General features: G+C 43.9%; 3 protein-coding genes across 3 annotated transcripts; 2 read left to right on the top strand and 1 right to left on the bottom strand.

Annotated features, from left to right (window-relative positions):
• Window positions 1-649: 649 nt before the first annotated feature.
• Window positions 650-5,252, top strand: LOC130201885 (alcohol dehydrogenase class-3 chain L). Its single transcript, XM_056427068.1, has 9 exons — window positions 650-765; window positions 1,350-1,451; window positions 1,977-2,118; window positions 2,224-2,311; window positions 2,410-2,629; window positions 2,983-3,243; window positions 3,438-3,573; window positions 4,752-4,890; window positions 5,164-5,252. The coding sequence occupies exons 1-9, from the start codon at window positions 748-750 to the stop codon at window positions 5,186-5,188; spliced, it is 1,131 nt and encodes a 376-aa protein (XP_056283043.1). The 5' UTR covers window positions 650-747; the 3' UTR covers window positions 5,189-5,252.
• Window positions 5,253-6,031: 779 nt separating this feature from the next.
• Window positions 6,032-18,207, bottom strand: metap1 (methionyl aminopeptidase 1). The gene is made up of 11 exons (XM_056426066.1): window positions 17,997-18,207; window positions 16,412-16,463; window positions 16,071-16,180; window positions 14,484-14,544; window positions 10,713-10,804; window positions 10,535-10,618; window positions 10,304-10,442; window positions 9,612-9,743; window positions 9,011-9,154; window positions 8,854-8,919; window positions 6,032-8,188 (listed from the first exon to the last, which is right to left on the bottom strand). Exons 1-11 carry the CDS (start codon window positions 18,111-18,113, stop codon window positions 8,022-8,024), a joined length of 1,164 nt encoding a protein of 387 aa, XP_056282041.1. The 5' UTR covers window positions 18,114-18,207; the 3' UTR covers window positions 6,032-8,021.
• Window positions 18,196-26,539, top strand: eif4eb (eukaryotic translation initiation factor 4eb). Its single transcript, XM_056426067.1, has 7 exons — window positions 18,196-18,280; window positions 19,356-19,459; window positions 22,554-22,649; window positions 22,768-22,831; window positions 24,240-24,353; window positions 25,643-25,782; window positions 25,866-26,539. The coding sequence occupies exons 1-7, from the start codon at window positions 18,263-18,265 to the stop codon at window positions 25,978-25,980; spliced, it is 651 nt and encodes a 216-aa protein (XP_056282042.1). The 5' UTR covers window positions 18,196-18,262; the 3' UTR covers window positions 25,981-26,539.
• Window positions 26,540-27,933: the final 1,394 nt, after the last annotated feature.

The raw sequence follows: 27,933 nt of genomic DNA, 5'->3' as shown, positions 1-27,933 counted from the left end.
TGTCCGCTGGTTCGGGTAGACCTATTTTGCATGCAAATTACATGAATATCTTTAAATAAAAATCCATATTTTAAATGAAATAATATATTTATACCCAAATCCTACCAAACTGACTCCAGATCAGCACGTACACGCCTCACTAGCACCCCCCCATCAATTATATGCAGCACCTCAAGGCACCTTTGTTTTCTCTTTTAATTAGTGTTAATACTGTAGGCCAATCACTTTTATTTCATTGGGCCTAATGTAAAAAAAACACTGTTAAATGACTGAGACAGTTATTTTGTATTAAGTTAAGTATTAAAAGGGACTTTTGTACTCCTGCTTGATTTGAAGGCCTGTTGCCCTGTTGATTGCAATAAATAGGTCTACAACATATGTTTATTGTGTTTGACTGTTCAGTACTGTTCATTACATTAAAAAAGCAGACATAAAAGTAACTTAAAAGTTACTTTCCCGAGTAACTAATCACTTTTGATATACAGTAACTAGTAAAGTAATTAAATTACTTTTAAAAGAAGTAACTAGTAACTATAACTAATTACTAATTTTCAGTAACTTGCCCAACACTGAGTATCACATATATCCTCCTTTCTGTTGGCATCATTCTTGGATAGTTTGTGGCACTTCCTGTTGGAAAAACCGGAGGTGCCACACCTTGAGCTTGCTCTTTCCCCTGGTCTAGAGTGAGACAGGACTTGCCCTCTTACCTAACCATATGAGGAAGAGACCACTCTGGGAAACAGCATGGCGACTGCAGGGAAGGTAAGCGCGCTGGCTTCAGCTAACGTCAGAATAATGACCTTCTGCAAAAGTTTGAGCGCATTGGAGCTAATCTAGAAACACAAACACTCGGTTGTGGAGAAGAAGGAATGCGAAGACTATACAAGAGGGAGGGGGGCTGGGGTTGAATCTGCTATTCATTTTGGAACATGAGTTGTCGTTTAGTTGTAGCGAGAAACCCTCTTGCCCTCCGCTATCTGCAAAGGGTCAAAGTGAGGTCATTGGAGAGTTTTGTTTATTTTTCTCGGCGAGTCTTGCAGAGCTTCAGTTGAGGCTTCCTGTCGCTGCGACTTGTCTGCTGCACAATGGGGGAGGGAAAGGTCAACGTCTTCCTCGAGGACAGTGTTTTTTTCTATGGGTGTGTTATTGTCAGCACGTTGAGAAACAGAGACGAGGAGCTGATGGCGAAATGACTCCGATCCTGTTTTCAATCGTCTGCAATGACATAAAGCAGCGATGTGTTTTCTTTCCTCCATCCCTTTGACTCGAGAGCACCGAGCGGGGTCACATGTCCACGGAGTTGTTCTCGTCAGCCGGCTGACAGCTCTTGGGATGTTGTGTTGTAGGTCATCCGGTGCAAAGCTGCTGTCGCATGGGAGGCTGGGAAACCTCTGGTGATGGAGGAGGTGGAGGTGGCCCCTCCGAAAGGCGGGGAAGTTCGCCTCAAGGTAACAGGACAGCGGGTTCGCGATGGATTAAAGAATTTAGATTGTTGTGTTTACGAAAACTCTGAAGTTAACGTGTTCTTAAAGGCAACGCTGCACCTGTGGAAATTGTAAATGTATAGAATGTTGACAGTACATCATATGGTAACTAGCTCCACCTTAAAGCTTCTCTGAAGTTACTTTTGACCTCATTCAGTGCATGTTTTTTCAAACACTGCAGTGGACTTTGCACCTTTTAGTTATTTCCAGGGTCATATGTTGGACATGACAATAACTAGCTTTATTGTTCCTTTATGCATAATTTACCAACAAAAAAAAGCTCTTCTCTTTATATTTACACCATATTTACATTAGTAATATAACCCCTACTTCAAGAAAATCTCACAAATCAGCAAATAAAATAAGAGGATTTAATTGAATTACTAAAAACTGATCAATTGTTCCCCACGCGCAATGAAGTCTTTGTCTGCAGTTGAGAGCATGTAACGAACGGAACGGATCAGATCAGATCACAGCCCTGTCTTTCAGATCGTGGCCACGGGGATCTGCCACACGGACTCCTACACTCTCAGCGGGTCCGACCCCGAGGGGGTTTTCCCTTCAGTGCTGGGCCACGAGGGAGCCGGCATCGTGGAGAGCGTCGGAGAGGGAGTCACCCAGTTTCAGCCAGGTCCCCCCCCCCCCCCTCTCTTTGATTCAACTGTCTTCATGAAGTGTTTCTGCACCCAATGCGAATGCTCGACTGGAACATGCTTTTTTTGTGGTTTTGTTTTAGGGGACACGGTCATACCCTTGTACATCCCACAGTGTAGAGAGTGCAAGTTCTGTAAAAGTCCCAAAACCAACTTGTGTCAAAAGATCAGGTAAATGTCCTCGGGCAAAGCGGGCGCAGATTTAGCTTCTGACAAAAAAAACGCTCAGAAGAAAATCGTCAGATTTGCGCTTGTGTCTCGCTCCCCAGGCTCACTCAGGGCAAAGGCTTGATGCCGGATGGGACGACCCGTTTCACCTGCAAAGGCAGGAGCCTCTTCCACTTCATGGGCTGCAGCACATTCTCGGAGTACACTGTGGTGGCTGAGATCTCCCTCGCTAAAGTGGACCCCCGGGCCCCTCTGGACAAGGTGTGTCTGCTGGGCTGTGGCATCACCACGGGTTACGGAGCTGCTCTCAACACCGCCAAGGTGAGTCCAGCGGCCGCCGTGAATGTCAACTGTTTGTTTTGCGCTTGCGATGGCCAAGTTGGGTCAGTCGGTGGATCCAACGCTTCGTTTAACAACGACGTATCTCCACAATTATGAAATGCATTGCCGTGAAATTTGACGTTGGCATTCATGGTTCCCAGAGGATAAAGCAGATTTATGTTGGTGATCCCCTGACATTCCCCTCATGAATTCCAGTGAATTCTGCTGAATGAATTGTCATAAACATAAAGAACTCACATATACCCCTAGCATATGGTTTCCCATGACTCCACTGTTCAATCATTAGCCACACAATTGCGCTGACCTTTTATCTGCCTCTAACCCTGAACCAGGTGGAGGCCGGCTCCACCTGCGCAGTGTTTGGCCTGGGGGCGCTGGGCCTTGCGGCAGTCATGGGCTGTAAAGAAGCCGGGGCGGCCAGGATCATTGGAGTCGACCTCAACCCCGACAAGTTTGAAACCGCACGGGAGTTCGGTGCCACCGAGGTGGTGAACCCAAAGGACCATGGCAAGCCGATCCAAGAAGTCCTGGTAGAGATGACTGATGGCGGCGTGGACTACTCCTTTGAATGTGTGGGCAATGTGGCAATCATGGTGAGTGGGGAATTAATAATTCCACCTTATTGACCATCTCCCTTATTAAACAATTCCCTGCAAGCTGAACGATCACATTACCCTAATAAATATAGTGTAACCACCTCCACTTCACTAAAAGGCCTTTTAAAGGTTGTGGTCGCATACCGGTGCTGCTCGGATCCAGTTGATGTGATGTTGTCTCTTGATGGCAGAGGGCAGCTCTGGAGGCCTGCCACAAAGGATGGGGCACTAGCGTCATCATCGGAGTGGCAGCAGCCGGGCAAGAGATCTCCACCAGGCCCTTCCAGTTGGTGACCGGACGCACCTGGAAAGGCACCGCCTTTGGAGGTACGCTAGTTGTTTCCGGGGAATTATTTGTGTTTTGTGATGATGTGATGTGAGGAGGTTCCTCGTTCAAGATGTTAAGACAGTTTGGTGCAGACATTCACTTGCCCTCAGCTTCAGGGCATTTGTGACGGCAAAATTTGTCTCCACCCAATGTTGAGTCTTTTTAAACTGAAATGACGAATATCGAAGAACCAGAACTTGTCTATGAAATCATTTATTCTTGCAAAACAAGTCACCGTTACACGGAGTCCTTCAGGAGTCTGCCAAGGGTGAACTCAAGAGTCACCGTTACACGGAGTTCCTCAGGGATCTGCCAAGGGTGAACTGAAGAGCCAATGAGACAACATGTATTTAACGGAAACAAGAAGGAGGATCAAGAAGGAGACATTTGTCTTCAGGTCCTTTGATGAGTAGTCATTGAAATATCCTGGGAATTATATGACCTATCAATCAGTCTTCATTCTGTCCTTTGTTATAATTTGTCTCTACAAGTGATTGTTTCTTTGACAAAAGGTACAGGGATGGTATGCAATATGTTTAGTAACCTCTACAGGACAGACGATGATTTAAAGAGCCCCTTTACATAGTGTAAAAGATACAATTCCCATTACACAATATACCACAAGCGGTTTATTTGAACTTGTCTCTCTTGACGCAGACTTGTTGGGGGCCATCTTTGCAGTTCACCTTGCAATAGAACGAGGGGAGACAGGTTTAAAAATCCACAGTGGAGTTATGAATGAATCATCTGGATGCACATTTGAGGGTCTATTGAGGAGTATTACAGCAGCAGGCTGTACACATATTGACCGAGGCACACATACATCGGACATGTGACCGAGGCGTGCGAGTCATATTTATGAGCATAGAGCCCTGGGAGCGTAGACACACACTGGCCATAATGAGCACCTACACCGCTCAGACCATCATTAGTGCTCTAGCAATAACTGCTATGCGACACTGGCTGTTAAGTAAGTATTTACTCGTCCCCTCGATGCAAACTTTTGATAAAACGTAAAAGAAAAGAAGAAAAAATAAAGAAACCTCTTTTGTAAAGGAAAGTATTTGACAAAAAGCTGCACTCACATCCACACATGCACAATGCACACTTCTACTTTGCAAACGCTTGTTCTCGTGTGCAACCTCTACTTTAATGAGCTCATTTACACTTTTCCCAGGATACAAGAGCGTCGACAGCGTTCCAAAACTGGTGGAGGCGTACATGAGCAAGAAGCTCAAAGTGGACGAGTTTGTGACTCACACTCTGCCCTTTGAGAAGATCTCTGACGGGTTTGATCTCATGCATGCCGGGAAATGGTAAGCCTCTGTTTTAAGATGGATTTAAAGATTTATTATTGTTATGAATGCACGCAGTGTTGCAGCGTCCCTCTGGGTTCGGTCTGTTGAAGGCCCTCGTGTCAATGCTGCACTCTGTTGAGGACAAAGCTGAGACGAGTAAGACAGGGTTTCAGAATAATGTGCACCATAAGAGGTCATACAAGGTCATTCCTCAAATGGGAGCTCCAATTCAGTCAGTACAAAAAAATATATATACATATATAACTATCTAATCCAAAATTCATCTTCCAGCATCCGAGTCGTCCTCCAGTTTTAGAAGCGAAGGAAGCACGGGAGGAAACGCCACTGCTCAGTTTAATAAATAATCTTTCAATTCCCTGTTGGTGTGTTTTATTTGAACAATACAAAGCCAGACACTGTTTTGATCAGCGTGTCTTCATACGCAGGGAGAACACCGTGTGAATGGGGGGAAAACAGAGTAACCGCAACAAGATTATTGTGAAATATCCTTTGATCTCAGTCTCAATGAATAATTATTCTTAAAGAGCAGCTGACGCCGAGGCCCGGGAAGTTGTGGGAGAGGGCGCCGAAAAGGCCGAGCAGACGAGGTGCACCAAGCCTCTTTAGGATTCTTTTAGTCTTCAAGTGTCTCTCCGAGCTCGGGTGATGCGTCTTCCTTCAGTTTTTACAAAATAATAAATAAAAGTTGACCGGAGCGGACTCGAGAGGATTGCGACGACTTGCTTGCGGTGTCTCACTCGGTTAGGCGGAACATGTCTGCGGCCATGTTTCCCCAACAGCTCGGTACATTCTTTTCTTCTCCATCAGTATTTCTTCTGTTGTTGAGGCACACGTGATTGATTCATTTGAGGATACATGACCCAGAAAGGATGGCTTAAAGGGACTGTGAGCCTTTTAGCGTCATGGGGGATATTCAACGTTTTTTTGTGGACGTGAGGTCAGGGTTCTGCACTGAGAGGACTGAGCTGGTGTGATGGGATTTGGTGTTTCTTGCACTTTTTGTGAATACCGACGGACAAATTCACTAAAGGATTGCGCACCATTTGCGACTGTTAACCCTGCACAAATAGGACAAGAAATTAATTCAAATTTAAATGAGGTTATGTGTCCGTTTCACAAAGATGAGTGCCAAGCGCAGTTACAGTGAAGCCTTTATTGAGGAAGTGACAGGGTGTAATGAAACAGTTGTCATGAAAAATATAAAACTCCTCGACGTCAGTTTTTATTTCTTTTTTTAAATACATGAGAAAAAAATTACGTTAAAATACATGTATGTAAACAAATGATTTGTTCTCTCTCCCTCAGTTTAAAAAAGAAAAAGAAATGGCATATTTCTGCAAAACGTGATGTAATATCAATGAAGCGGACCTTGAGAAGTCACCTTACGAGCGGTTAATGACCCCAAACACCTCCACGGCATGAATCACCATGTATTGGTCAGCTCTCTGGGCCCTGAATGGAGTCATGTATGTTCAGAGAAGCAGAGAACCCACATTGTAACGTCATGAAGCTGAAGGGGAACCGATACATTCACAGTTAACGTAGCGTGAAGTAAACCAAGTGTCATAATAAAATCTCAAATGCAGCTTCGTACTCCACTTTGTTTAAAAAGGGCATTAAGGCTCCCGGGTACACAGACGGTCCTTTCTAGTAATAAAAAAAAAACACTTTCGGGATTCAGATCACCGGCGCTTCCCAGGACAAACCCGCCCACGCAGAGATACAGAAGAGTCATTTATTACTCCATTAGAAGAAATACAAAGATGGCAGAGGAAACGGTGATCACATTAGTCCTCTTATAACGGAAAGAATAAAAACGCTGCTCACACCGGGGGGAGAGAACGCCCCACGTCAAGGTAAATGGTGACCATCGAGATGAGGGGTTAACGTGCCTTGGAGATACCCGCCGAGTTTTTCATTCCTAGTTTCACACATTAAGGCTCAATTTGCTACACCGGGGCTGTGGAGCACGCGAGACACAGAGGGAGACTTCCCCGGAGCGGGGTCAACGGGGTCAACGGGGTCAACGGCTCAGCGTCTCATCCTGGGGATCTATGCCGATCGCTCGGTGGCTGTGTGCCAATAGCCACATTCCAGCTGCACAGGACAATTCAGTGAAGAGTAACAGGTGCCGCTACTGCACACGTCAGCAGGTAGACGGGACCGTGAGTTGCCCCTGTGCTGTGGTTCGCCAACGAGGAGCAAGACAACTATCGATTCATTTGATTTACCAGGCTGTACAGAAATGTTGTATTTTTTGATAATGTACCAATTTTGCTTTGCTTCTGATAAGTAGTTGCCGAGTAACACAACTGTCGTATCTGTAAATTAAGTAGGTTACAACCAGGAGGGGTTACCTTAGCGTAGCCTAAAATATAGACGAGAAACCGTAAGCTTGGCTGTTCAGAGCAAACAAATCCACCTCCAAACTCCATCAACGGGCTATAAGGTTTTTTTTAACCGTTTAAACCATAGTGTAAAAAAAAGAGGGAAAACTAAGTCAAATATTTTTCAACCTAATGTTATTGTCTTGCTCTGAAATCAGACTGATTGAGGCTGAGCAACGTGTTGCCCGAGTCCAGGGAGCCTCACTCTGGTCTTTAGTATTGCTGATTCTTTTCGATCCGTCTCTGGGAAAATCATATGAATTGGGATTAAGTTAGCAGAGGTTGAGAAAAGAAGCGAAGCACGGCGTACTAGTTGGATTTGCCCTGAGCATCACACACACACATACACACACACACCACAGACAACAACTAGCCAGCCAGTAAGAAACACTGGGTGACACAACCCAGAGGTCGAAAACAGGCCTGATGTCGAGCCTGAACCACTAAGCGAAACCAAGTCTCATGAATACGTTCATGTTTCCTTCAAAGGATACAGTTGTCACTAATAAAGCGATCCACGGGTAATATAAGACACATTCAAGTACTTCCATTTAATTTGAGGAACTGATATTTAATTCAAAGAACAATGAGCGCCGCAGTTAAACTGAGCTCAAGGGGCGGTGCCTCTGAGATGGAGAGTGTGTGTGTGTGGTGTATGTTTATGTGTGTGTGTGTGTGTGCGTGCGCTTGTGTGAGGCCCAGAGGTGCTGGGTGTCAGTCCTTGGTGCGCTGCAGTCCGGCCTACACCTGGTTGAGGAAGTGAGCGCGCCCGTTGTCCTCCATGCGGCGGGTGAGGATTTCGCAGCCGGTCTCTGTGACCAGCAGCGTGTGTTCGAACTGAGCCGAGCGCTTCCCGTCTCTGGTCACCGCCGTCCAGCCGTCGGGCCACGTCTCGTCTTGCCAACCACCTGACACGCACGCACACACACACACACACACACACGGCGTTGGCTAACAGAGCATCAATTCAACAGAGCAGCAGGAACAAACATCGCTGGATTCCTTTTTAAGATTTTAATGACCCGTTTGTTGCGACGCCGCAGTGAAGCCCGTGAGCCGGTCAACAAGTCACGGTATGAGGGAAACAGAGACCAATATTTCAAAAACACAACTTTTTTTATTTGTTTTAATAGGTTGAGAACTCAACCTACTTCTAAAGCCATATAAACCATTCTTGGACAAGAAAACAAATCTCGTTTTATGAATTTGTCTTTGTACAATGAGGATTCGAAAACACGACATTAACGCGAAAATTACGTAAGGGTGACAATGTTATTAAAGTACTATTTACTGTATATGGTTGATTGAAAAACCTTAAAAGGCTTTAAAATCCTATTGATTGTCAATAAATGGCAATAAATTATCTGGTGAATGTGATGAAGCTGAATTAGTTGCTTATGAAAAGTTAAGACAAATGGGTTTCATAGACAGCTCTGATATAGTACGATAGCCTTGCTTTAGTTTGATATAATTGGACCAATTATGTCATTTTATTATATCAATTGAAATGACTATTATCCTTATAATTATCACTATTGTTGTTCTATTCACACTAAAGTGCTGTGACACTCACCTTCACATATCATGGGCTCAATGGTGAACACGTGGCCGGGCTTCATTACTCCAACTGCTTTGTTTTCTGGGAAATTAATGAACATAGAAATCATCCGGTGGTGAGAGGGCGTGCGGGACATTCATTGGCAACTTTCAGGAGATTTGTAAACACTCACTGGCGTAATGTGGCACATTGGGAGCGGTGTGGAAAAGTCGATGGATGCCGTGGCCGCAGTAGCTCCGCACCACAGAGAAGCCGTTGGCCTGCGCGTGCTTCTGAATGATGTTGCCTAGTTCTCTGTATCGAATGCCGGGCTTCACTGTAACCACAGGAAGTCCGAGGGTTAGAAGCAGAGGATACATGGACGGTAGGCTATAGCCTGATGGACACAGGAATTCTGGGGCTAATATTTGAGTAAAAAAACTGATGTGATCATGACTCATTAGCAAATGTCTGAAACAAAAAGTATACCGTCTGTTTTTAAAAGGAACTATTACAGGATTAATACGACAACTCTGTCCACGTTAGCTTCAAAGTTGAGATAGAAAGTTCATTGCTGACCTTAGAAAGGGGTCAAACATGAAAACTGTTATCTTCCCAGGTCAAAAATGATCATTCAATGAAAGTCGGTGCTCTCTGGTGGACAAACCATGTAACGCTAGTTTCTGAAATTAATTAAAATTCTGCATCTCCTGAAATGTCCTTCTAATATCCAATTATACCCTGACTAGTCCATCCATAAAAGTACAGCAAAATGAAAGAAATGGTGTTCCTACCCGAGTCGATGGACTGCATAAGGCATTCGTATGTGGTCTGCACCAGCTTCTTTGCCTCTTCGTCCACCTCGCCGATATAGAAGGTTTCATTGAGGTCGCCATGGAAACCGTTGTGGTAGACGGTGATGTCCACTGTGCAAGAGGGAGACGGTGAATGCGTCAGAGCCATCACTGTGTTGCATGACACTAGATTCTATTGTGTCTAACACAAAGAAAAACACCGTTAGGTAAACATCGACCCATTCGAGAGGCCGAATTGTGTGTGTGTGTGTGGGGGGGGGGGGAGAATATAGCAGCAGGGAACTGACAAGCAAATCCCCACTGCTAAAGGTTTATGAAACAATTTGTCCCAGCGAGAGACGAGTTGATGGCGAGCGCTCCATCAGACGCTCCGAGAGGAGCGGTGGATGGAAGACTTCGCCTTTGCGGAAATATTCATTAAAAAAAAAAAGAGACTCAAATTGGCCAAACTCCCGCTGACACCATTTCAGGATGCCGGTACAACCATTTGTCAGAGAGGAGAGTTCTTTTTTTTTTTTACTTCACTCTCGTAAATAAAACATTTCCCTGCATCCAAACGAGAGAGAAAAAGGAAGACTCTATTTTCGGTGCATTTGTTGGGGAAACAAGTCAAGAAAGCAGAAAATAAATACATGAAATCAGGCGAACCAGGTAACGTGCAGTGAGCGTACCGTTGAGAATGTCTCCTTCTTGTAATAGTCTTCGGTCTGGGATGCCATGGCAGATGACTTCATTGACAGATGTGCAGCAGGATTTGGGGAAGTTGTAGTAGTTGAGGGGGGAGGGGTAGCAGCTCCTGGCTGTGCAAGCCTGCGTAGACAAAACACACGTGGGTTATAACGACAGTCAGACTCATTGTCGGCGCCTGTGAGGCGTCGCTGGTCCAGCGAGCGAGCGCGTACCAGGTGCACAGCGTGGTCGATTTCCTCTGTCGTTACGCCCACTTTCACCATCAGGGCTGCGATGTCCAGGACTTCACGTGCCAGCTGCGAATAACACAAACATTAAACTAGGAGGGGGGGGAGGGGGGAGACAGACAGACAGACAAATCGTGACGTCAGCGACGGCCTGCGTCGTTACCTTGGACACGACTCGCATGCCCTCGATGTCTTCAGGACAGAGGATCTTGATCTGCGACGTCCCCTTCAGGGACTGCTCCGATTCAGATATCCCTGTGTGAAGGAAACGAGGTCAGACACCGGGTCCAAAATGATCGGATGCCCCCAGTCACCATATACAAATTTGAAGAAAGAGACTTCAATAATTTCACATTAGGATTTTACTTCTGCACCTACACCCACACAGAATGTATAAAAAGAAAAAAAATGTATTTCAATTTTTATTTTTAAAAAAGGGACCATTTACGTCTTTGGCCCGCATGATAAAATCTATTTAGTATTAGAGCTGGCCCGCCGGTACATCACACACACCACCATAATACTACAAATCCCACAATGCACTGTCCTTGGCAAAACAGCGCGTTGGAGTCGTGTTTCGATTTAGAATCATAAAACTCTTCGGAATTAATTACCGCTAATATGAGCGTCTCGTCGGGAAAACAGGCGCGCCTAAAAACGCTAGACAAACGCACCGCGCGGCATTTGAAAGACATTCACACGGCGATTTGCTGATTTTGAAGCCCAAAAAAGCCGGTTTGAACTGCTCAGTGATCCATTTGTAGCTGAAGTGGAAAACACACCATCAAATCTCCACATGGAGCTGACGGCGCTCCAACGCAGTGACACGCTGAAGGCAACATGAGTCTGTGGGCGCACCCCCGACACGACGCCCCGGCTGCCCCCCGGCTGCTCACACCTCTCTGTGTGTGGCAGCACATACCTGTGATGAAGATCAACATTTCACACAGGACTCGTCTGACTGTTGAGCACCGTCACTCCATCCTGAGGATGTCCTCAGCTCAGAGCCTGACCCGACATGATGACCGTGTATCCAAGATGAGACGCCAAGTGTCTGGCTCAGACCAGTGAGCATCACAGAGCAGCAAACGGTGCCTTGACGCTTTTTCAGTTTTTAAGTTTCATTTTTGCATTTTCTTTCTCTTGCTACTACAAGACATTTGATTCGTCTTTGAAGTAAATTATTTTTGGCTGTTTGCCTGTAAGAAAATGTTTTCACTTGCAATTACTCTAGAAAAACTGCAGATAGTCATAAGCAATTAAAAAATCTATATATTTATGTATAATTTATCATTTTTATTTCATAATTAATGTTGTTTTATAGGCAATACTCTTTAGGCCTTGTTAGTTCCAGGTTCAATATGTGCACTAAGGTTCTTTCAATACGTTTTCAATAAATGTTGAACCCATCTGGCCCTTGACGTGTATCAATTTCTTTATTTCGGCCGACTGTGTATTCGAGTTTGACACCCCTGATTTAAGACTTAACTTCCAACATTTGATGCACCGTAACAGATTAAAGCTTTAAGATCATTTGCATCTGTAGTCCCTCGGCAGTGAAAAAGTAAAGGATTCCCTTTTGTCTGACTTCTGTGGAACTCCTTGCTCGAGGCACGCGGTGTAGACATCCGCTTTCAAATCCCTTTACCGAAAGTCAAGGCCCTTTTTTTCCTCATGGTTTACAGCTCGAGCGTTCCTTTGTTACGACATTCTCGTCGCCCACATTTCGAACATTTTGAACCAGCGCTACGACACTAGGGGGACAACGAGCTGCTCCTCCACAGGAGGAGGTTTGACAGCAGGGGCTGCGACGACACTCGCACCGTCGACTCAGCAGAGGGACGGAGCCGGACCATCACTGCGGCACGGAGAACAGGAGCGCCGGCAGTTTAACTACATACCGAAAAACGGATGTTTTTATTGTCATATTACATATAGTTACATACATGTATGAAATGTATTCTCTGCATTTAACCCATCCTTAAGGAGCAGTGGCCTGCTGCGAAGCGCCCGGGGAGCCACTGGGGGCGCAGTGCCTTGCTCAAGGACACTTCAACATGCAACTAATGGGGAGAGTGGGGATCGAACCGGGTGCCTTGCGGTTGCTCTCCCCCATGAACTACAGCCGAGCGCAATTATATTACACAGCACATTTAGGGCCGTTATTTAACCAGATATTGTTCAAGGCACGGGAGTGATCAACGAGTCGCTGATCTATAATTCATCAACTCAACAAGATGAACCCCAACAGTTGCCTGGCAACGCAGACTTTCGACAGGTGTGTGTTAATACTCCTTTTGACCCGCCGAGCCGACAATTAGACTTACTCACGCTTTGATTCAGCTGCTCAGGGGAGAAAAAAGGCTTGAGAATCACAGGGTGAACACATTTATACGTCCTCAGTATCGGGTGCTCCGCTTACCCCACGAGGGTTTATTTGAGGTAATAACAAACATTTAATGTGTCAAAAATAATGAATAAATAAAAACTGTTCCAGATTTGACTTTGGCTGAGAGCAGTGCTGTGTTGAAAAACACGAGCTTGCAACAACTTGTGCTTTAGGCCCCGAGATGCATCGCAGGAGGAATGAAAGGAGACTGTAACCATGACTACCTGAGCATGGATCTATGCAGTCAGGTGACAAGGAGGGAGAGGTTGCCATGGTTGCACACTGGACGTCTTCCCCAGAGAAGCGAGACGAGGTAAATACGCTAGGTTACAATTATAGGGGTCTTGTATTTATTAACACCTGCTCATTAAAGCTGCGTGAGGGCAACATATCTGAACCCGCTGGCGTATGAGAATGAGGTGTTGAGCAACACTGATGCCAGTTAAAATACTAAAACAGGAACTGAGATTGTATGAATATATAATGTACGCGCAAAGAAATCAAATTAGTAAAAAATTTAATTCAAAAAGCTCAATTTTTTTCGCAATACTGAATCAAACTAAAGCCGGTGACATGATGCTATAAATCCGACTGAGGATGCAGATCTGTGTAGAGCCGTCAGCCAACTGCTCGAGACACATAATAAGGGTGCAAATGTGTGACTGTCCTGTTTGCACAGCACAACACATACAAAAAATAGAAAAGCACAAGGCACATTCATGGATGACTGCTTTGTCTACTTGCAGCTCAGAATGTGCCCTCAATTGTTTCTCCCGATACCTGAACTGGTGCATCGATCGACAGTGGACCCGTGTGTAAAAAAAACTAAACATATAGATGATATTCCTATTTTTAACAGCCATATACTTCTCACCTTGCATGAATCGGATACGATTGGTCGTACGGCCTGGTTCAGGTTAAACCCCTTGTACCAAATATGGACAGAGGATAGACCCGTCACTTTTCTCGACTGATATATTTGTGTAATAACAGCGTATTAACACCGTTATGTGGCAAATTGCTCACGTTTGGCCAGTGCTGGCTGACGCTCGCACCTGCCTGATCGATGACTCTTGACAGACCTGAGAAAGAAGCGAGATGGCTCGCCCGTCTTATAATTCCATCATCGATTTCGGACGCAGCGGACAAAATAATGCGACAACGTGCTCATTGGAAGTTGCCGATACCAGAAGGATAACATTTAATTTGCATTAAAATCACAATCCTTTTTTTCTACTTGTGGATTTTCAAATGCCAGAAATGCATGAGAATAAAGAATAAAAAATATACTGTTATGCTGATCACTCAAATATAGTCATCTCAGATTTTGGTGTTTTGCATTACTACATGACAAAGTGTTTCCGGTGATGTCCGGATATTACAGCTATGCCTCCAGGAAAACAAAATAACACTCTGTTGTATTGATTTGGTGTTGTTACTGCGTTTTCTTCAAAAACTAAAAGAAAATACAACATGTTCCCACGTGGACGATGAGCCAATGTGATCAGCTGAAAACATATTTCCTTGAGAAAAGAGCACAGGTACCTCTGGGGTGATCGGCATAGTCGGGTCTTTGGATGTCACCGGGCACGTGCCTCATGGGAGTCTACAGCGGGAGTCGAGGGGAGGAAAGAAGTGTTATGGAAATCACATAAATCAGCACATGGATAAGGAAATAATTAATGTACGCCATTATCTATGATAAGTCTGTTACGATCTGTCTGTTCCTCTTTCCCCTTCGGCTGTCCTCTATTCTTTAAAAGGAGGCAATTTGGCGTTACAATTTGTTCTGACAAAAATATGCACCGACAGGATATGGCTCAATTTTGTATGTTTCCATTGTTTTAACTACAGTGTGACGTGGAGCAAGGACGGTTCATCATCTCTACTTCAGAGAGTTGATGTAACATGCCCGAGTTTATTCTTTCCTTTCAGCTCACAATTGTGTCTCAGGGGAGAAGTTGACGTTTAAAACATTGTGGTGAAAAAATTAGGTAATTAACTCTTCGAGTTGCACTGTTGTCAAGGCTTTTTGCAGTTAATGATTAGAAAATTTGAGAAAATAAGTGCAAATCAGTTTAGCTCCACTGAGTGCAACCACTGGGAACAAAAAGGGTGTCCTTGCTCATGCCCATCTGCACTCAAGCCTTCTTTCCAAGTTTCATAAAAATCGATTATTGAAATAGTTGGCAACGAATTTCATGATCGATTCGTTGTGTCGCGCGATTATTACGGCACTCAATAAGTCGCGGAGTATAAAAAAAAGTTGAGTGGAGCGCAGAAAAAAAAAATAGTGGAGGGAGAGGACAGACAGACCGCTGCGTTGTGAGAGCCAATCAGCACTGAGCTGCTCCTCCGTTAGTGAATCTAATTGGCTGCTGCTGCTCACGTGGAGCTGGAAGCGGAAGTCATTCCCGTCGTCGGAGTGACATTCACGGAGCTGTGTGCGCCTACGGGTGACGTTATAAACCCAGACACCAGGGCGTTAGATGTTACGACGTGGGTGACATTTCCACAAGAAGTATAACGTAGAAAAAGTGGTTATTTATTCCGTGGCGGATGGCGGACAATATTTTTCCACGGAGAAAGGCAATTGAGATAAGCCACGCCCCCTCACCGACGCGTTTAACCCACAAATAGTCTGCTGAGTAAACTCAGGAGAGTGAAGCGCTGTCAGTCTGTTTGTGACGGGTTCATCCACATGCTGACCAGTGGATCTCCAGGACCTTTTCCAGGACTTTAAACTAAATTTCCATGATTAAACATTTTGTGAAAACTCTGTCGATACATGAACAAGTGAGAAAATGTTGTATTTAAACTAACAATGAGAATTCCAAAGCATAGCGTATATATTCCGTGTAAATTAACATTTGAATATAAAAAATTTGCATTACTTTTCCAAAAATGTTGGGAATTTATTTTTTTCAATTACTTTTCTAGGCCTGGAAATAGAAATTTAAAAATTCCATGACTATTTCATGTTTTCCATGACTGTACAAACCCTGCTTTGAATAAAGCTTGAAAATGAGTTTTTTTTTTTTTATCGGATTAATCGATTAATCGAAAAAAATCGTGAGTTGCAGCCCTAGTTACAACTCACAGCACAGAGTTTTATGAACAGCGAGAACTTACCAGTGGGTAATGAGGGTGTAGTTGCCCCGTGTAGCGGTAGCCGGGCCACGGGTCTGTGTTGATGTCATTCTCCACACAGTTCTTGGATTCATTCTGGTTCTTGTCGTCCTCTGACAAAACACAGCACAAGGCATCTGAAGCTTCTGGCACCACCATGTTAGCTCACAGTCAACGGGTATCTTGCCTTTTAAAATGAGCACTAATTGAACACCGCGTGTCGGTTTAAAATGTTGCTTTCTTTAAAAAAAACTTGGCACAAATGTAATAAAACAACATGTATTCACACACTGAGAACGAGTCCGCCTCAGGTGTAGACATTGACAACGACCAGAAATACTTACTTGCTTTTTTGTGCAGCAACTTGTGAGACACCCAGCTCCCTTTGAAACATTCCTGGAAAAGAAAACAGACAGAAACACTAAATGGGGACGTGCAATGACAAGACTGTGCAAATTGAGCTCAAACGTTCACTTAACTAATGTAAAAAAAAATTTGAAAAGATGTTACACGCACACCGTGACAGGCAGTGCACCACAGAATAAAGTGCCATCAAAATTAATTGCGTGGATTTTTACAAATAAGCCTTTGAACCCATCACTGACATGTATTGCTCCTCTCAATATCGTCAACAGCGGAGAAGGGGATATATAGAAAGCGGGGTCAGGTTGCACAGCCACAAAACTGCAACCGGAGCAAAGATCTCGAGAGTGAAATACCAAGATCATTTAAACTGCCAACCCAACTCAACTATTTATAAAGCTTTTGACTAGGGGAACATCGCCAAGGCTCCTTCTGCTGAGGGAGCAGTTGCTGTAGCTTAATGTTTAATGCTTTGTTTGGGAGACGTTTCCAATGCAGCGTCTGCAAGAAGAAGTTTTTTAAAAAGCATTGCTCCCAAAATCTGCAACTGTCAAGTGTGATTCACGGGACTTCTTAAAAGCCCTGTTAGTATACAAGTAAAAGACGAGCTGTGCTTGTCCCAACGCTCAGAGGAGATAGGGAAGCAGCTTCTCTCGAGCCAAATGTGAGGCGCTGGCGTTTGGGAATCCGTGAGAGGGAGGGAGTGTGAGCGTGAGAAATTATTCTTTCAATATAGTTATTTCTGTCTTATTATTATCCATATGAATTGCATATGTTTTGTGTTTCTGTGTCTTGATGCTTTGGCAATATTGCTGTTGCAACATTCATTCCAATAAAGCCTATTGAATTGAGAGAGAGAGAGATACATTATTCTTTCAATATAGTTATTTCTGTCTTATTATTATCCATATGAATTGTATATGTTTTGTGTTGCTGTGTCTTGATGCTTTGGCAATATTGTCGATACAACATTAATGCCAATGAAGCCTATTGAATTGAAAGAGAGAGAGAGAGATCGTGACAACAAACCCTCTGTCACGCAACATTAACTCCGTGTCACTTCACAGGCACAATTCGTCAGTCTTCTCAGTAAGTCTCATCTTTCCAACGCCTGGCACAACTACAATAAAATGTACATGACGTCACACAGCTGTCAGCAAACGAGCCCCGCGCTGTGGGCTTTTTTTTAACCCCATTTTGAGCAAGGGACGATACCGGGGACTCACTTGAGCTAATCAGCCCACAGTTAGCTCGCTTAAACCTTTCCCCTCTCGGCCTGTCAGCTCAGTTAAGATGACTGAATGCATTATTCCTCCTTAACATTTGATATTTCACCGACAGCAAGCATATTCGTAATTAGCCATTTACAAAAGCCCTCACAGTTACACATGTCTACCTAGCTTGGCAGTTAGCAACCGCGTGATGAAAGAGAAAGGCCTAGGTGTGTGTCTGTGTGTCTGTGTGTGTGTGTGTGTGTGTGTGTGTGTGTGTGTGTGTGTGTGTGTGTGTGTGTGTGTGTGGCTACATCCAACGTTCAAACTGGACAAGACAAAAATGCAGCAGTACCTGGGAACAGAAATAGGAGCCGTCAATGCCGAGCTTGATACATGTGGGACACTGGAGCTTGGCGTCCTTGCTGCAGTCCTCTGTCTCACACTCCCTTCTAGCCTCGGTGCTCGCCATGCCTTCGTCTGTCGGAGGGGTGGAGTCGCGTAGAAACCGCCAGCCAGCGACGGCTCACAGCGCATGTGCGCAGCGGGGAACGTCACGTTGCGCATCTCGGCCCAATCAACAGAAACTTTTTTTTCCCTCCCCTAACAGAGATTTTTAAGATGGCGACCGCCGAACCGGTGAGTACTTTTACGAGAGAACATATCAAGCCGTTTACGGCGGGGAGAGGTGCGGCTTATTGCTGCCATTACCACGCCGATTTCACGTTTAAAAGTTGACGTGACTAAACACGTGTCTTCAAAAAGGAAATTGGGAGTTGTTACGATCGCTTTTGCTGTTTTTTTATTAGTCTTTAAACTGTGTTCTGTGCCGCGACCCGAGCGCGAGGGACGCTCGTGCGCGTGTGGAGAGCTCCCCCCTTGAACGCTGACGTTAACGTTACAGCTCACCGACGTGCCGTTCACCTTTGGCCAAGAGACCCATTACAAAATGAGTTATTACTTCGCTTAACCGCAATACTACACACCTGAGTAACTATTATTCAATACAGGTATGACTGAACTACCAGTAAAGTCAATACAAACCCTCCAATATATATATACACACCAGTTGGTTTGTTGAAACTGAAATTGTTGAGCTGTCAAAGTTGGTTGACGTCGCTCACTTGCTGACCTCTAGATGCAATGTGGCTGACTAGTGGTTCACTTTACGGTAGATGACCGTAAGAAAGCTAAAGTGCAGTTGTAAAAGTATATTTCCCCCGCAAAAAAAAGAGAAAGAAACCCTCGTCGGTGTATGAAATGCACGCCGAATTCAAGACTGGGTCCCACGTCACAGCGGATACTTTGAGCGGTAAAAATGGACACGGCTGTGCCTGACAGTGAAGTGAACGCTTTCCTTCGTGTCTTGGTACAAGTCGGCACGAGAGTTAAAGACAAACTGCGGCGAAATGTGTTCCAGATGTTCATATCGGGTTCCACTAGATAACGCCTACGTCACGGGTGTGTGTGCGTGTGTGTGTTTGTTGTATAAATCGAGTTTATTTTCAAGAAAAACTCGTTCAAGATTAGATAAAACATTATTGTTTTGTCTAAATATTGGCTTGTATTTAAACGTTGGTAAACGACAGCCGGTAATGTGTTACATCAGAGATTATATGTCATCCTACTATTACATAATAATGTATAATAACTATAGAAACCCACTGGCTACCTCCCTTATATGCACCTCACCTCTCCCTCACTGCCTCCTTAGGAAACCAGCTCGAGTCCAACCCTGCCTGATGACGAAGGAGCCGAGGAGACTGGACTAGAGATTGTGAACCCAGAGTCCTACATCAAACACCCCCTCCAGAACAGGTCGGGGTCCTGAGAGATAGACGGTTAAATGAATGGAAGCTGTAGAACATGCATGTTTAATTCTTCTAAATGATATTGCGGGTACAGTGTCTATTGATCCCTCTCTAACGCAATACATATTCACTCTGACAGCAAACAATCACATGTCAGGTCTGCAGAATTTACCACACGTTATACTAGAATTGCAAGAAGTAAGATATAAACTACATATTTAAATTTTTTTGTTTTATAAACTCACTATATCGGGAACATTTTCAGTGCCGGGCTATTCTCAAGGGGTGAGAAAACATTAAACGATTTAGATCATTTACACCATTTTTCCGTTTTGCCTTTTCATAACCGTTAATCTGCTCATGCAATACTGAATAGTTTTCTCTGCTTAATAATTTAGAATTTGGGAAAAAATGAGCAAGAACATCATTATGGTTTTTTAGAACTTGCCATGTGGGGTTTCCGCATATTTTTGGACCAATCATTGATTATATAAATAAGTTATTGACATTAATTTGTAATAAAAGTAATACTTTTAGCTGTAATAATGCTGTAGTAATATATTGTCTGTACTTGTTTGAATTCAGAAGGTTTCGTTTGACCCAAAATGGAAATATAATGAACACGTGCCCGTTGTTTTCTCTTCCACTTTTGAGACAAAATGGAGAAATCACATGGGCAAATACGCCAGTGCGCATGTGTGTGTGTGTGTCTGTATGTGTGTGTGCCAAAAACAAAAACATGTTTAAAAAAATAAACTATAGATATATTTATTTTAATAAAAAACGGTCAACTTTCCAGATAAACTGAGTGGTTAATTAAGAAATATCCATATTCAAGTACAAAAAAAAGTTACATTATGTCAAAATATATTTGATTTACTTAGTATTTTAGGATGATTTCTTAGTCGCTGGCTAATTATTTAGATTTTCCGTCACATCCCACACAAACGCGGACTGCTGGAGGAGAGACTTTCTTGTGACCTGTCCAAACTGTTTGGTGCTTTACTTTCTTCTGTGCCGAATACAAATATGCATTAAGTGAATATTTGACACATATTTAAATTCCACAGGGATATACAGGACTGTCTCAGAAAATTAGAATATTGTGATAAAGTTCTTTATTTTCTGTAATGCAATTAAAAAAACAAAAATGTCATGCATTCTGGATTCATTACAAATCAACTGAAATATTGCAAGCCTTTTATTCTTTTAATATTGCTGATTATGGCTTACAGCTTAAGAAAACTCTAAAATCCTATCTCATAAAATTTTAATATTTCCTCAGACCAAGTAAAAAAAAAGATTTATAACAGCTGAGTGTTTGTCAAGGCTCAGGAAACCCTTGCAGGTGTTTAGAGTTAATTAGACAATTCAAGTGATTTGTTTAATACCCTACTAGTATACTTTTTCATGATATTCTAATATTTAGAGATAGGATATTTGAGTTTTCTTAAGCTGTAAGCCATAATCAGCAATAAATCAGAATAAAAGGCTTGCAATATTTCAGTTGATTTGTAATGAATCCAGAATGCATGACATTTTTGTTTTTTTAATTGCATTACAGAAAATAAAGAACTTCATCACAATATTCTAATTTTCTGAGACAGTCCTGTATATGTCCAAAAGGGTCAAGAAGAAAAAACTGAAAGCTGTAGGAACAATGGGTCTGTAAACACTTTACTGTTCCAATGGCAAATAATTACATAACATTACATGTCATTTAGCGTGACGCTTTTATCCAAAGCGACTTACATCATGTTACGTTCATACACCGTAGACACAGCTACAGGGAGCAACTCAGGGATGAGTGTCTTGCTCTTACACATCGACTAGGGCGGGGATTGAACCGCCAACCCCCTGATTGAAAGACAGACCTGCTAACCACTGAGCCACAGATTTAGTATTTTAAATGACATTAGTTGAGATAAAATAGTACAAACATTATTTTCCATATTGCTAAATTACGCTAGTGTAGATTAAAAAGCATTAGTCTATTTGCGTTCATCAATGTTATTGATCTACTTGTTCTTTATAGGTGCATAAGGCTATCCCAGCTTGCATTAGAGGGGAAATAAACATCCTGTACAGGTCCATCTCAGAGATTATGTACTCCATGCTGCCTCAGATGAAGGGCCAGAATATTGAGAAGGAATAACCTCAAGCCTGCCGATGGGCCAATTGTCATATTTGCTCATTAGATCTTCTGGCCTGCATGTACGATGCCATTCAAAAGCATTAAAATCAGTATCGGTTGAATTATTCAATTTTCGTGCATTTATTTGGTCCCAGACGCACTGACAGACTCGTCGCTTTAATGGATTTACAATAAACTTTTGAATTCCGATCGGAACACAGGCGATTCAGACTAACAGATGTGTCTGGTGGAGCGGCCAGTCCGCCTCCTGAGACCTGTCAATCAGCTCGAGTAACGAGGGGATTTAAAATCTTTAATTACAAACCAGTTATCAGTCTGTTTTCCGTGGATATCTCCATTCTCTATCTGCCTGCTCCACATAGGAGGAGTTGACTTTATTGCTCTTTTCTCTTTACTTTGATTCAAGGTTTTTGAAATATTATCATCACCCATAAAATAAATTGGAAAAATATGATTCATTGTTATTGTGGTTATATAAATGTAATCTCTGGTGCTATTCGATTGGTTGCTGGCTCCCCCTGTTAATAAAGGTGTGGACTTTGTGGCTATGCAAAATGGTGTTTTCGAAGAAATTGAACAATATGGATTGAACCATATTATATTTTTGTCAATTAAAACATTTTTTAATACATTTTGACCGTTGGATTGCGGACATTTAATTACAAACTATTCAACGCTGCCCTAGTTCTCAATATGATTTGGATTGTGACAGTAAAGACGAGATAACGATGTTAAATGCAGACACGGGTTGCTGAGCCTCAAACAAACATGACACCACATTCACAATTAATTGGCCCATTGGACAGCCGTGGACGGTTTGAACGTGGCTCATTTGCTCCGGAAGAGTCGATAGCTTTGGGTTTCTTTCGGTTGGCTCGTGCTCAATTAGCAGCTTGTTGCATTTGTGCAAATTCCTCTGCTTTTTTCCCGCCCCCTCTCACCCCAGATGGTCCCTGTGGTTCTTCAAGAATGACAAGAGCAAAACATGGCAGGCCAACCTGCGACTCATCTCCAAATTTGACACGGTTGAAGATTTCTGGGCGTAAGGAGCAATAAATCCTCTTTTTGTGTGTTTTCCTGAACCTCTACGGAGTGACTGAAGCAAGTATTTCATTTCAATGCATGTTTTTGTTTTTAATGCTGTGCTCTCCGCATTTCAGACTCTACAACCATATCCAATTGTCAAGCAACCTCATATCAGGCTGCGATTACTCCCTTTTTAAGGTACGGTTGAGTTGTTGCCGTTCATGTGGAAGCAGAGTGAGCGGTTCAAGTACAGATTAAAGCTTTTAACAAAGTTGTGCATGCCAATATCCTCTCTGCGTGGACTCGATGAAACCAAAGGAGCCACATTGAAGGCTCTGAAACATTTCTCTCGTGAGTGGAAGAGCACGTTCACGAGACGATACGTTTTGCAAACTAAGAAACGGCCTGAGCGCACACACACCCACACACACAGAAACACACACACACACGCAGCTGGTATCATTCAGACTGGAAGTACGAGGAGGGGGGGAAATATCATCCTTTGCCGGTTATTTATAACAAAAATAACAAAAACACTTGTTTCAAACTGATATCCTTGGAAGAATAAGTGACCTTAAATTGCAACGTTTTAATGACAGAGTCAAATGAAGCTCCCATGAACGGAGCGTCACCAGATTGAATTCACAACTCAGACCGTCGGTCACAACAACAGCGTCATGACTGGAGGGCAGACGGGAGCATTTACTCCAATAAATCCGCCTCGACGAGGTGAGCTCATCTGCAGAAGAGCTCACTCAACCAGGCGTGATGACAGGCAGGGAGGCGGGGTTTGGAAGTTCGGTGAGCTAAACTCGGCGGTGAGCGGCCGCTCATTACACCGTGAGACTGGTGACGACGACAGCGGCGAAGGGTGTGAACATTTCCAAAGGGCAGTTTTGCTGGTCAAAAGAACACCTATTTAATTTAATTATAACCACTCGTCACATGCGCAGGTCTTCTGCCTACATCTCATTAAACGGGAAACATGTGCAAGCTCACCCTGCTGAGAGGACTGCAGCTTTTCAGGAAAGCTTCGGTTGCGTTACTGGAGTGAAAAGACACTTTTTTTTCTATGACATTTCAGGTAGCCTCAATCAAAGTAAACAGGTTGAAACGTGATAACACCTTCTGGTAGTTTTTTGCCAGCTAGCTGTGACCGTATAAGATGTAGCCTAATTAAGCACGCTAATTGGGTAGGTTTAGTCATTCTATTGAGAAGTGTTCTTTAATTCTTATTAATCTTTTGATTTGCATGCAGTACACATGGTCGGCTCGTATTTACAAAGTACCTTTCTCCACTCGCATGGCACGTTTCACATTGTGTGTTTTTGACAAATTAATAGATTATGCCTTTTTTTTTTTTACTTCTGGTCACTGCAGAGCCGTCACTTTATCGAATATCACTTGGAATGTTCTCAAAAAACACACTTTGCCGTGTGAACGTTGAGGCGAGACGTACAACCAACATGTGAAACCACCACCGGACGCCCGTTGAGTTCAGACTCCCCTCACAGTGTTCCAGCTGCGGACCCGATTCCCGTTGCGAGTTTCTTTTGGTGCAGCTGCTCGGTGAAAGTGACTTTGACAATTTGTGCCGTCGCTGCAGGATGGCATCGAACCCATGTGGGAGGACGAGAGGAACAAGCACGGCGGGCGCTGGCTGCTCACGCTCAACAAGCAGCAGAGGAGACTCGACCTGGACCGCTTCTGGCTGGAAACCGTAGGTTTGGCTGCGGCCGCTGGGCTTCGTGTCTCGATGCTCGTTCTCCTCGAGCCCCGTGCACGCCACGCGGCCATTACCCGCGTCACACTGCTGAGATGGTTACATCCTCTCGTAGCCTCGCCGCTCTAAAGGTTCCAATAGGGCTCCAATAGAGGTCCAATAGGGCTCTAATAGGGCTCTAATATGGGTCCAATAGGGCTCCAATAGGGGTACAATAGGGCTCCAATAGGGCTCCAATAGGGGTCCAATAGGGCTCTAATAGGGCTCTAATATGGGTCCAATAGGGGTACAATAGGGGTCCAATAGGGCTCTAATAGGGGTCCAATAGGGCTCCAATATGGGTCCAATAGGGCTCTAATAGGGCTCCAATAGGGGTCCAATAGGGCTCTAATAGGGCTCTAATAGGGGTCCAATAGGGCTCTAATAGGGGTCCAATAGGGCTCTAATAGGGGTCCAATAGGGGTCCAATAGGGGTCCAATAGGGCTCTAATAGGGGTCCAATAGGGCTCTAATAGGGGTCCAATATGGGTCCAATAGGGGTCTAATAGGGCTCTAATAGGGCTCCAATAGGGCTCTAATAGGGCTCCAATAGGGGTCCAATAGGGCTCCAATATGGGTCTAATAGGGTTCCAATAGGGTTCCAATAGGGCTCTAATAGGGGTCCAATAGGGCTCCAATAGGGCTCTAATAGGGGTCCAATAGGGCTCTAATAGGGCTCCAATAGGGGTCTAATAGGGGTCCAATAGGGCTCCAATATGGGTCCAATAGGGCTCTAATAGGGGTCCAATAGGGCTCCAATATGGGTCCAATAGGGCTCTAATAGGGGTCCAATAGGGGTACAATAGGGCTCTAATAGGGGTCCAATAGGGGTCCAATATGGGTCCAATAGGGCTCCAATAGGGGTCTAATAGGGCTCTAATAGGGGTCCAATAGGGCTCCAATATGGGTCCAATAGGGCTCTAATAGGGGTCCAATATGGGTCCAATAGGGGTCCAATAGGGCTCCAATAGGGGTCTAATAGGGCTCTAATAGGGGTCCAATAGGGCTCCAATAGGGCTCTAATAGGGCTCCAATAGGGGTCTAATAGGGCTCTAATAGGGGTCCAATAGGGGTCCAATAGGGCTCCAATAGGGGTCCAATAGGGGTCCAATAGGGGTCCCTTTCTTTCCAACGGCATTCCAGACAATTATTTCACCATATGTTAATCCTCACTCACTACATTTACCTGCACACAAATGTTCCACTGTATTCGTCACAGCTCATGTAAACGCCATGTTCCTCGCCAGCTCCTGTGCCTGGTCGGAGAGGCCTTCGGCGACAGCAACGACCAGGTCTGCGGCGCGGTGGTCAACATCCGCACCAAAGGAGATAAAATAGCCGTGTGGACATCGGACTACGAGAACCGGGACGCCGTGACTCTCATCGGGTGAGGCGGCGTTCCCCCAGCGTCGGAGCACATTCACATTCATAAACGCACCCTCTCATTTTGTCATTTCCCCCCGGCGACAGGAGCGTTTACAAGGAGCGCCTGGGGCTTCCTGCCAAGATGACCATTGGCTACCAGTCTCACTCCGACACGGCCACCAAGAGCGGTTCGACCACCAAGAACAGATTTGTGGTTTGAGAAATGCCCGGTGTGCCTTCCTTTTCCTGTCCGAGTGGTTGTTGGTTCACATGTTTACTTTGCTGCAAAGACTCTGCGGAAAGGCAATCTAGAAGAGGAAGAAAAAAAACGTTTGTCAAATGTTTCCATAACCTACCCGGGACTTGAACCACATGAAACAAACATGGACAAGCAGATGTACATGAGTCTTCCTAAACACTAACAAAAAGAGGTTTAATTATTAATGAGTGATTAGAGGGTGCCGCATATTTTACTAAAGACGTTTGTGGTTTTTTTTTCTTCTTTAATGTCAAAGAATCCTGAAATGTTAAAAACATACATACATAAATGTATGTATGTTTACTTTTCTCCAATTTATTACAGCACTTGTTGGTTTGCTGTAACCCTGAATGACATGAAACTTTTAATTTATTTTTTAATTTGCCTGCATATGATTAGATTTAGACTTTCTTTTTTTTGTTGCCTTGAACTTGTGCACGTAATCAACCTTTAAAAAAAGTATTTTATGACTCATATTAATTTGAGTGTTAATATAATTAAAACGTTGGTTTTGCAATTATTAGTTGTTAAACTGTGTAATACTTATTCTTTTCGGCACAGTCCCGGTTCTAAACGACTTTCCTCGGACTCGCAGTGGTGCTGCGTTGTCGGACGGAGACTTCCAATAGATTCCTAGCGATGGGCCACGTTCCCGTGGTATGAAATAATGAAATAAAACTAAAAGGAGACTCAATCGATCTCGGGGGAGAGGGGGGAGCAAGGAAGTGACTTCCTCGACTTGCAAGTAGCTTAAAATGTGCCAAATTCAAACCTGCCCGCCTCCACCTCATCATCCCAAGATCCCTCAAAATGTCAGCAAAAAAAGAAAGAAAAAGGAACTTCGAAAGAAAAGGTTACTTTGGGTAAAACGCGGCTTCCCAGCTCGCTCCATTGCCACCTTTAAAAATGTCACTCCGGCGTAACAAATGTCATCACGTTCTCGAGGATCGGCGTACTTTAACAGCACATCCACGACTAGATCCCTCTTGATGCAGCGTTAAGTGGCGGCCCGAAGCTTCCTCTGTCCTTGTTGGAGTTACGTCTCGTGCTGCTAACCTTTAAAGGCCAGCTGATCTATCATGTAATATCCTTTTGAAATGATAAACACGCCGGCGATTACGACGGACGTGTTCCTAGAGGCTCTCCTGAGCAGACGCCACCAAGGGCCTCCTTGGAAAAACAGACAAAAGTAAATGGGAATGCACATAAACTATATGTTTTAATAATGCAAAGTTTAACTCAATTTGTGTAGTTAGCACTCGTAAAACCCCCAAAAAACATCCGAGCATTTTGATTGGGTGGGGCGTGTCCAAAAAGTACATGTGAATAAAATACTGTAGTTTAAAATATCATTTTAAGATGCTCTTGGATCTGATAATGCTCTCTCAGTTATATGAAGAGTAAATATTAAAAACTATGGGACATTATTGAATAACTCTTCTAGCTCGCGATGCGTTCCTATGTGTGTATTCATTCAGAATGAAGAAGGGATATTGGATACTGGTTTCATCTGTTCATTGAGCACACTGTCAAATTATGAGGGACACCTCGCTAAACCCAATGCAGTCTAATGCAGCAGCCCCCGAATGACTCCTTCATGAAAAGGTTATCGTGTTCATACTGTGATGTCATAAGAGGAATGGTGATTAATGGGAGGTACATTCCTTCCCGGTGGTTGCAGCAGGGACTACAACCAGCATGACATCCAGTGTAAAAGACTACAATTCCCACTCAGCAGTGCAGGCGGGCCAAGGCTGCTGCACAGCTGAAAGGGATGAGGCTGATGAGCCTGCGGGGAGCTGGTGTGAGGGTGAAGACAGGAGAGGAGCTCAGGAGAGTTCTGATATCATGTTAAAGACAATGAACCAGGAGAAGACTGAAGCATTTATGTTTGTTTTGTACAACGACTTTTGT

The sequence above is a fragment of the Pseudoliparis swirei genome, chromosome 11 (genome assembly GCF_029220125.1).
Source record: "Pseudoliparis swirei isolate HS2019 ecotype Mariana Trench chromosome 11, NWPU_hadal_v1, whole genome shotgun sequence".
NCBI lineage: Eukaryota > Metazoa > Chordata > Actinopteri > Perciformes > Liparidae > Pseudoliparis > Pseudoliparis swirei.
The sequence above is the reverse complement of the archived record's forward strand: the minus strand, read 5'-3'. Positions and strand labels throughout refer to the sequence as shown.

Coding starts and splice junctions, on each gene's coding strand:
- LOC130201885 (XM_056427068.1), top strand. Junction 2,630..2,982: donor CTGCTCTCAACACCGCCAAG/GTGAGTCCAGCG, acceptor ACCCTGAACCAG/GTGGAGGCCGGCTCCACCTG. Junction 3,244..3,437: donor TGGGCAATGTGGCAATCATG/GTGAGTGGGGAA, acceptor TCTTGATGGCAG/AGGGCAGCTCTGGAGGCCTG.
- metap1 (XM_056426066.1), bottom strand. CDS start 18,113: ATGGCGAGCACCGAGGCTAGAAGGGAGTGTGAGACAGAGGACTGCAGC. Junction 16,464..17,996: donor GCTCCTATTTCTGTTCCCAG/GTACTGCTGCAT, acceptor TTTCTTTTCCAG/GAATGTTTCAAAGGGAGCTG. Junction 16,181..16,411: donor GTTGCTGCACAAAAAAGCAA/GTAAGTATTTCT, acceptor GTGTTTTGTCAG/AGGACGACAAGAACCAGAAT.
- eif4eb (XM_056426067.1), top strand. Junction 19,460..22,553: donor AAACACCCCCTCCAGAACAG/GTCGGGGTCCTG, acceptor CTCTCACCCCAG/ATGGTCCCTGTGGTTCTTCA. Junction 22,832..24,239: donor GCGATTACTCCCTTTTTAAG/GTACGGTTGAGT, acceptor CCGTCGCTGCAG/GATGGCATCGAACCCATGTG.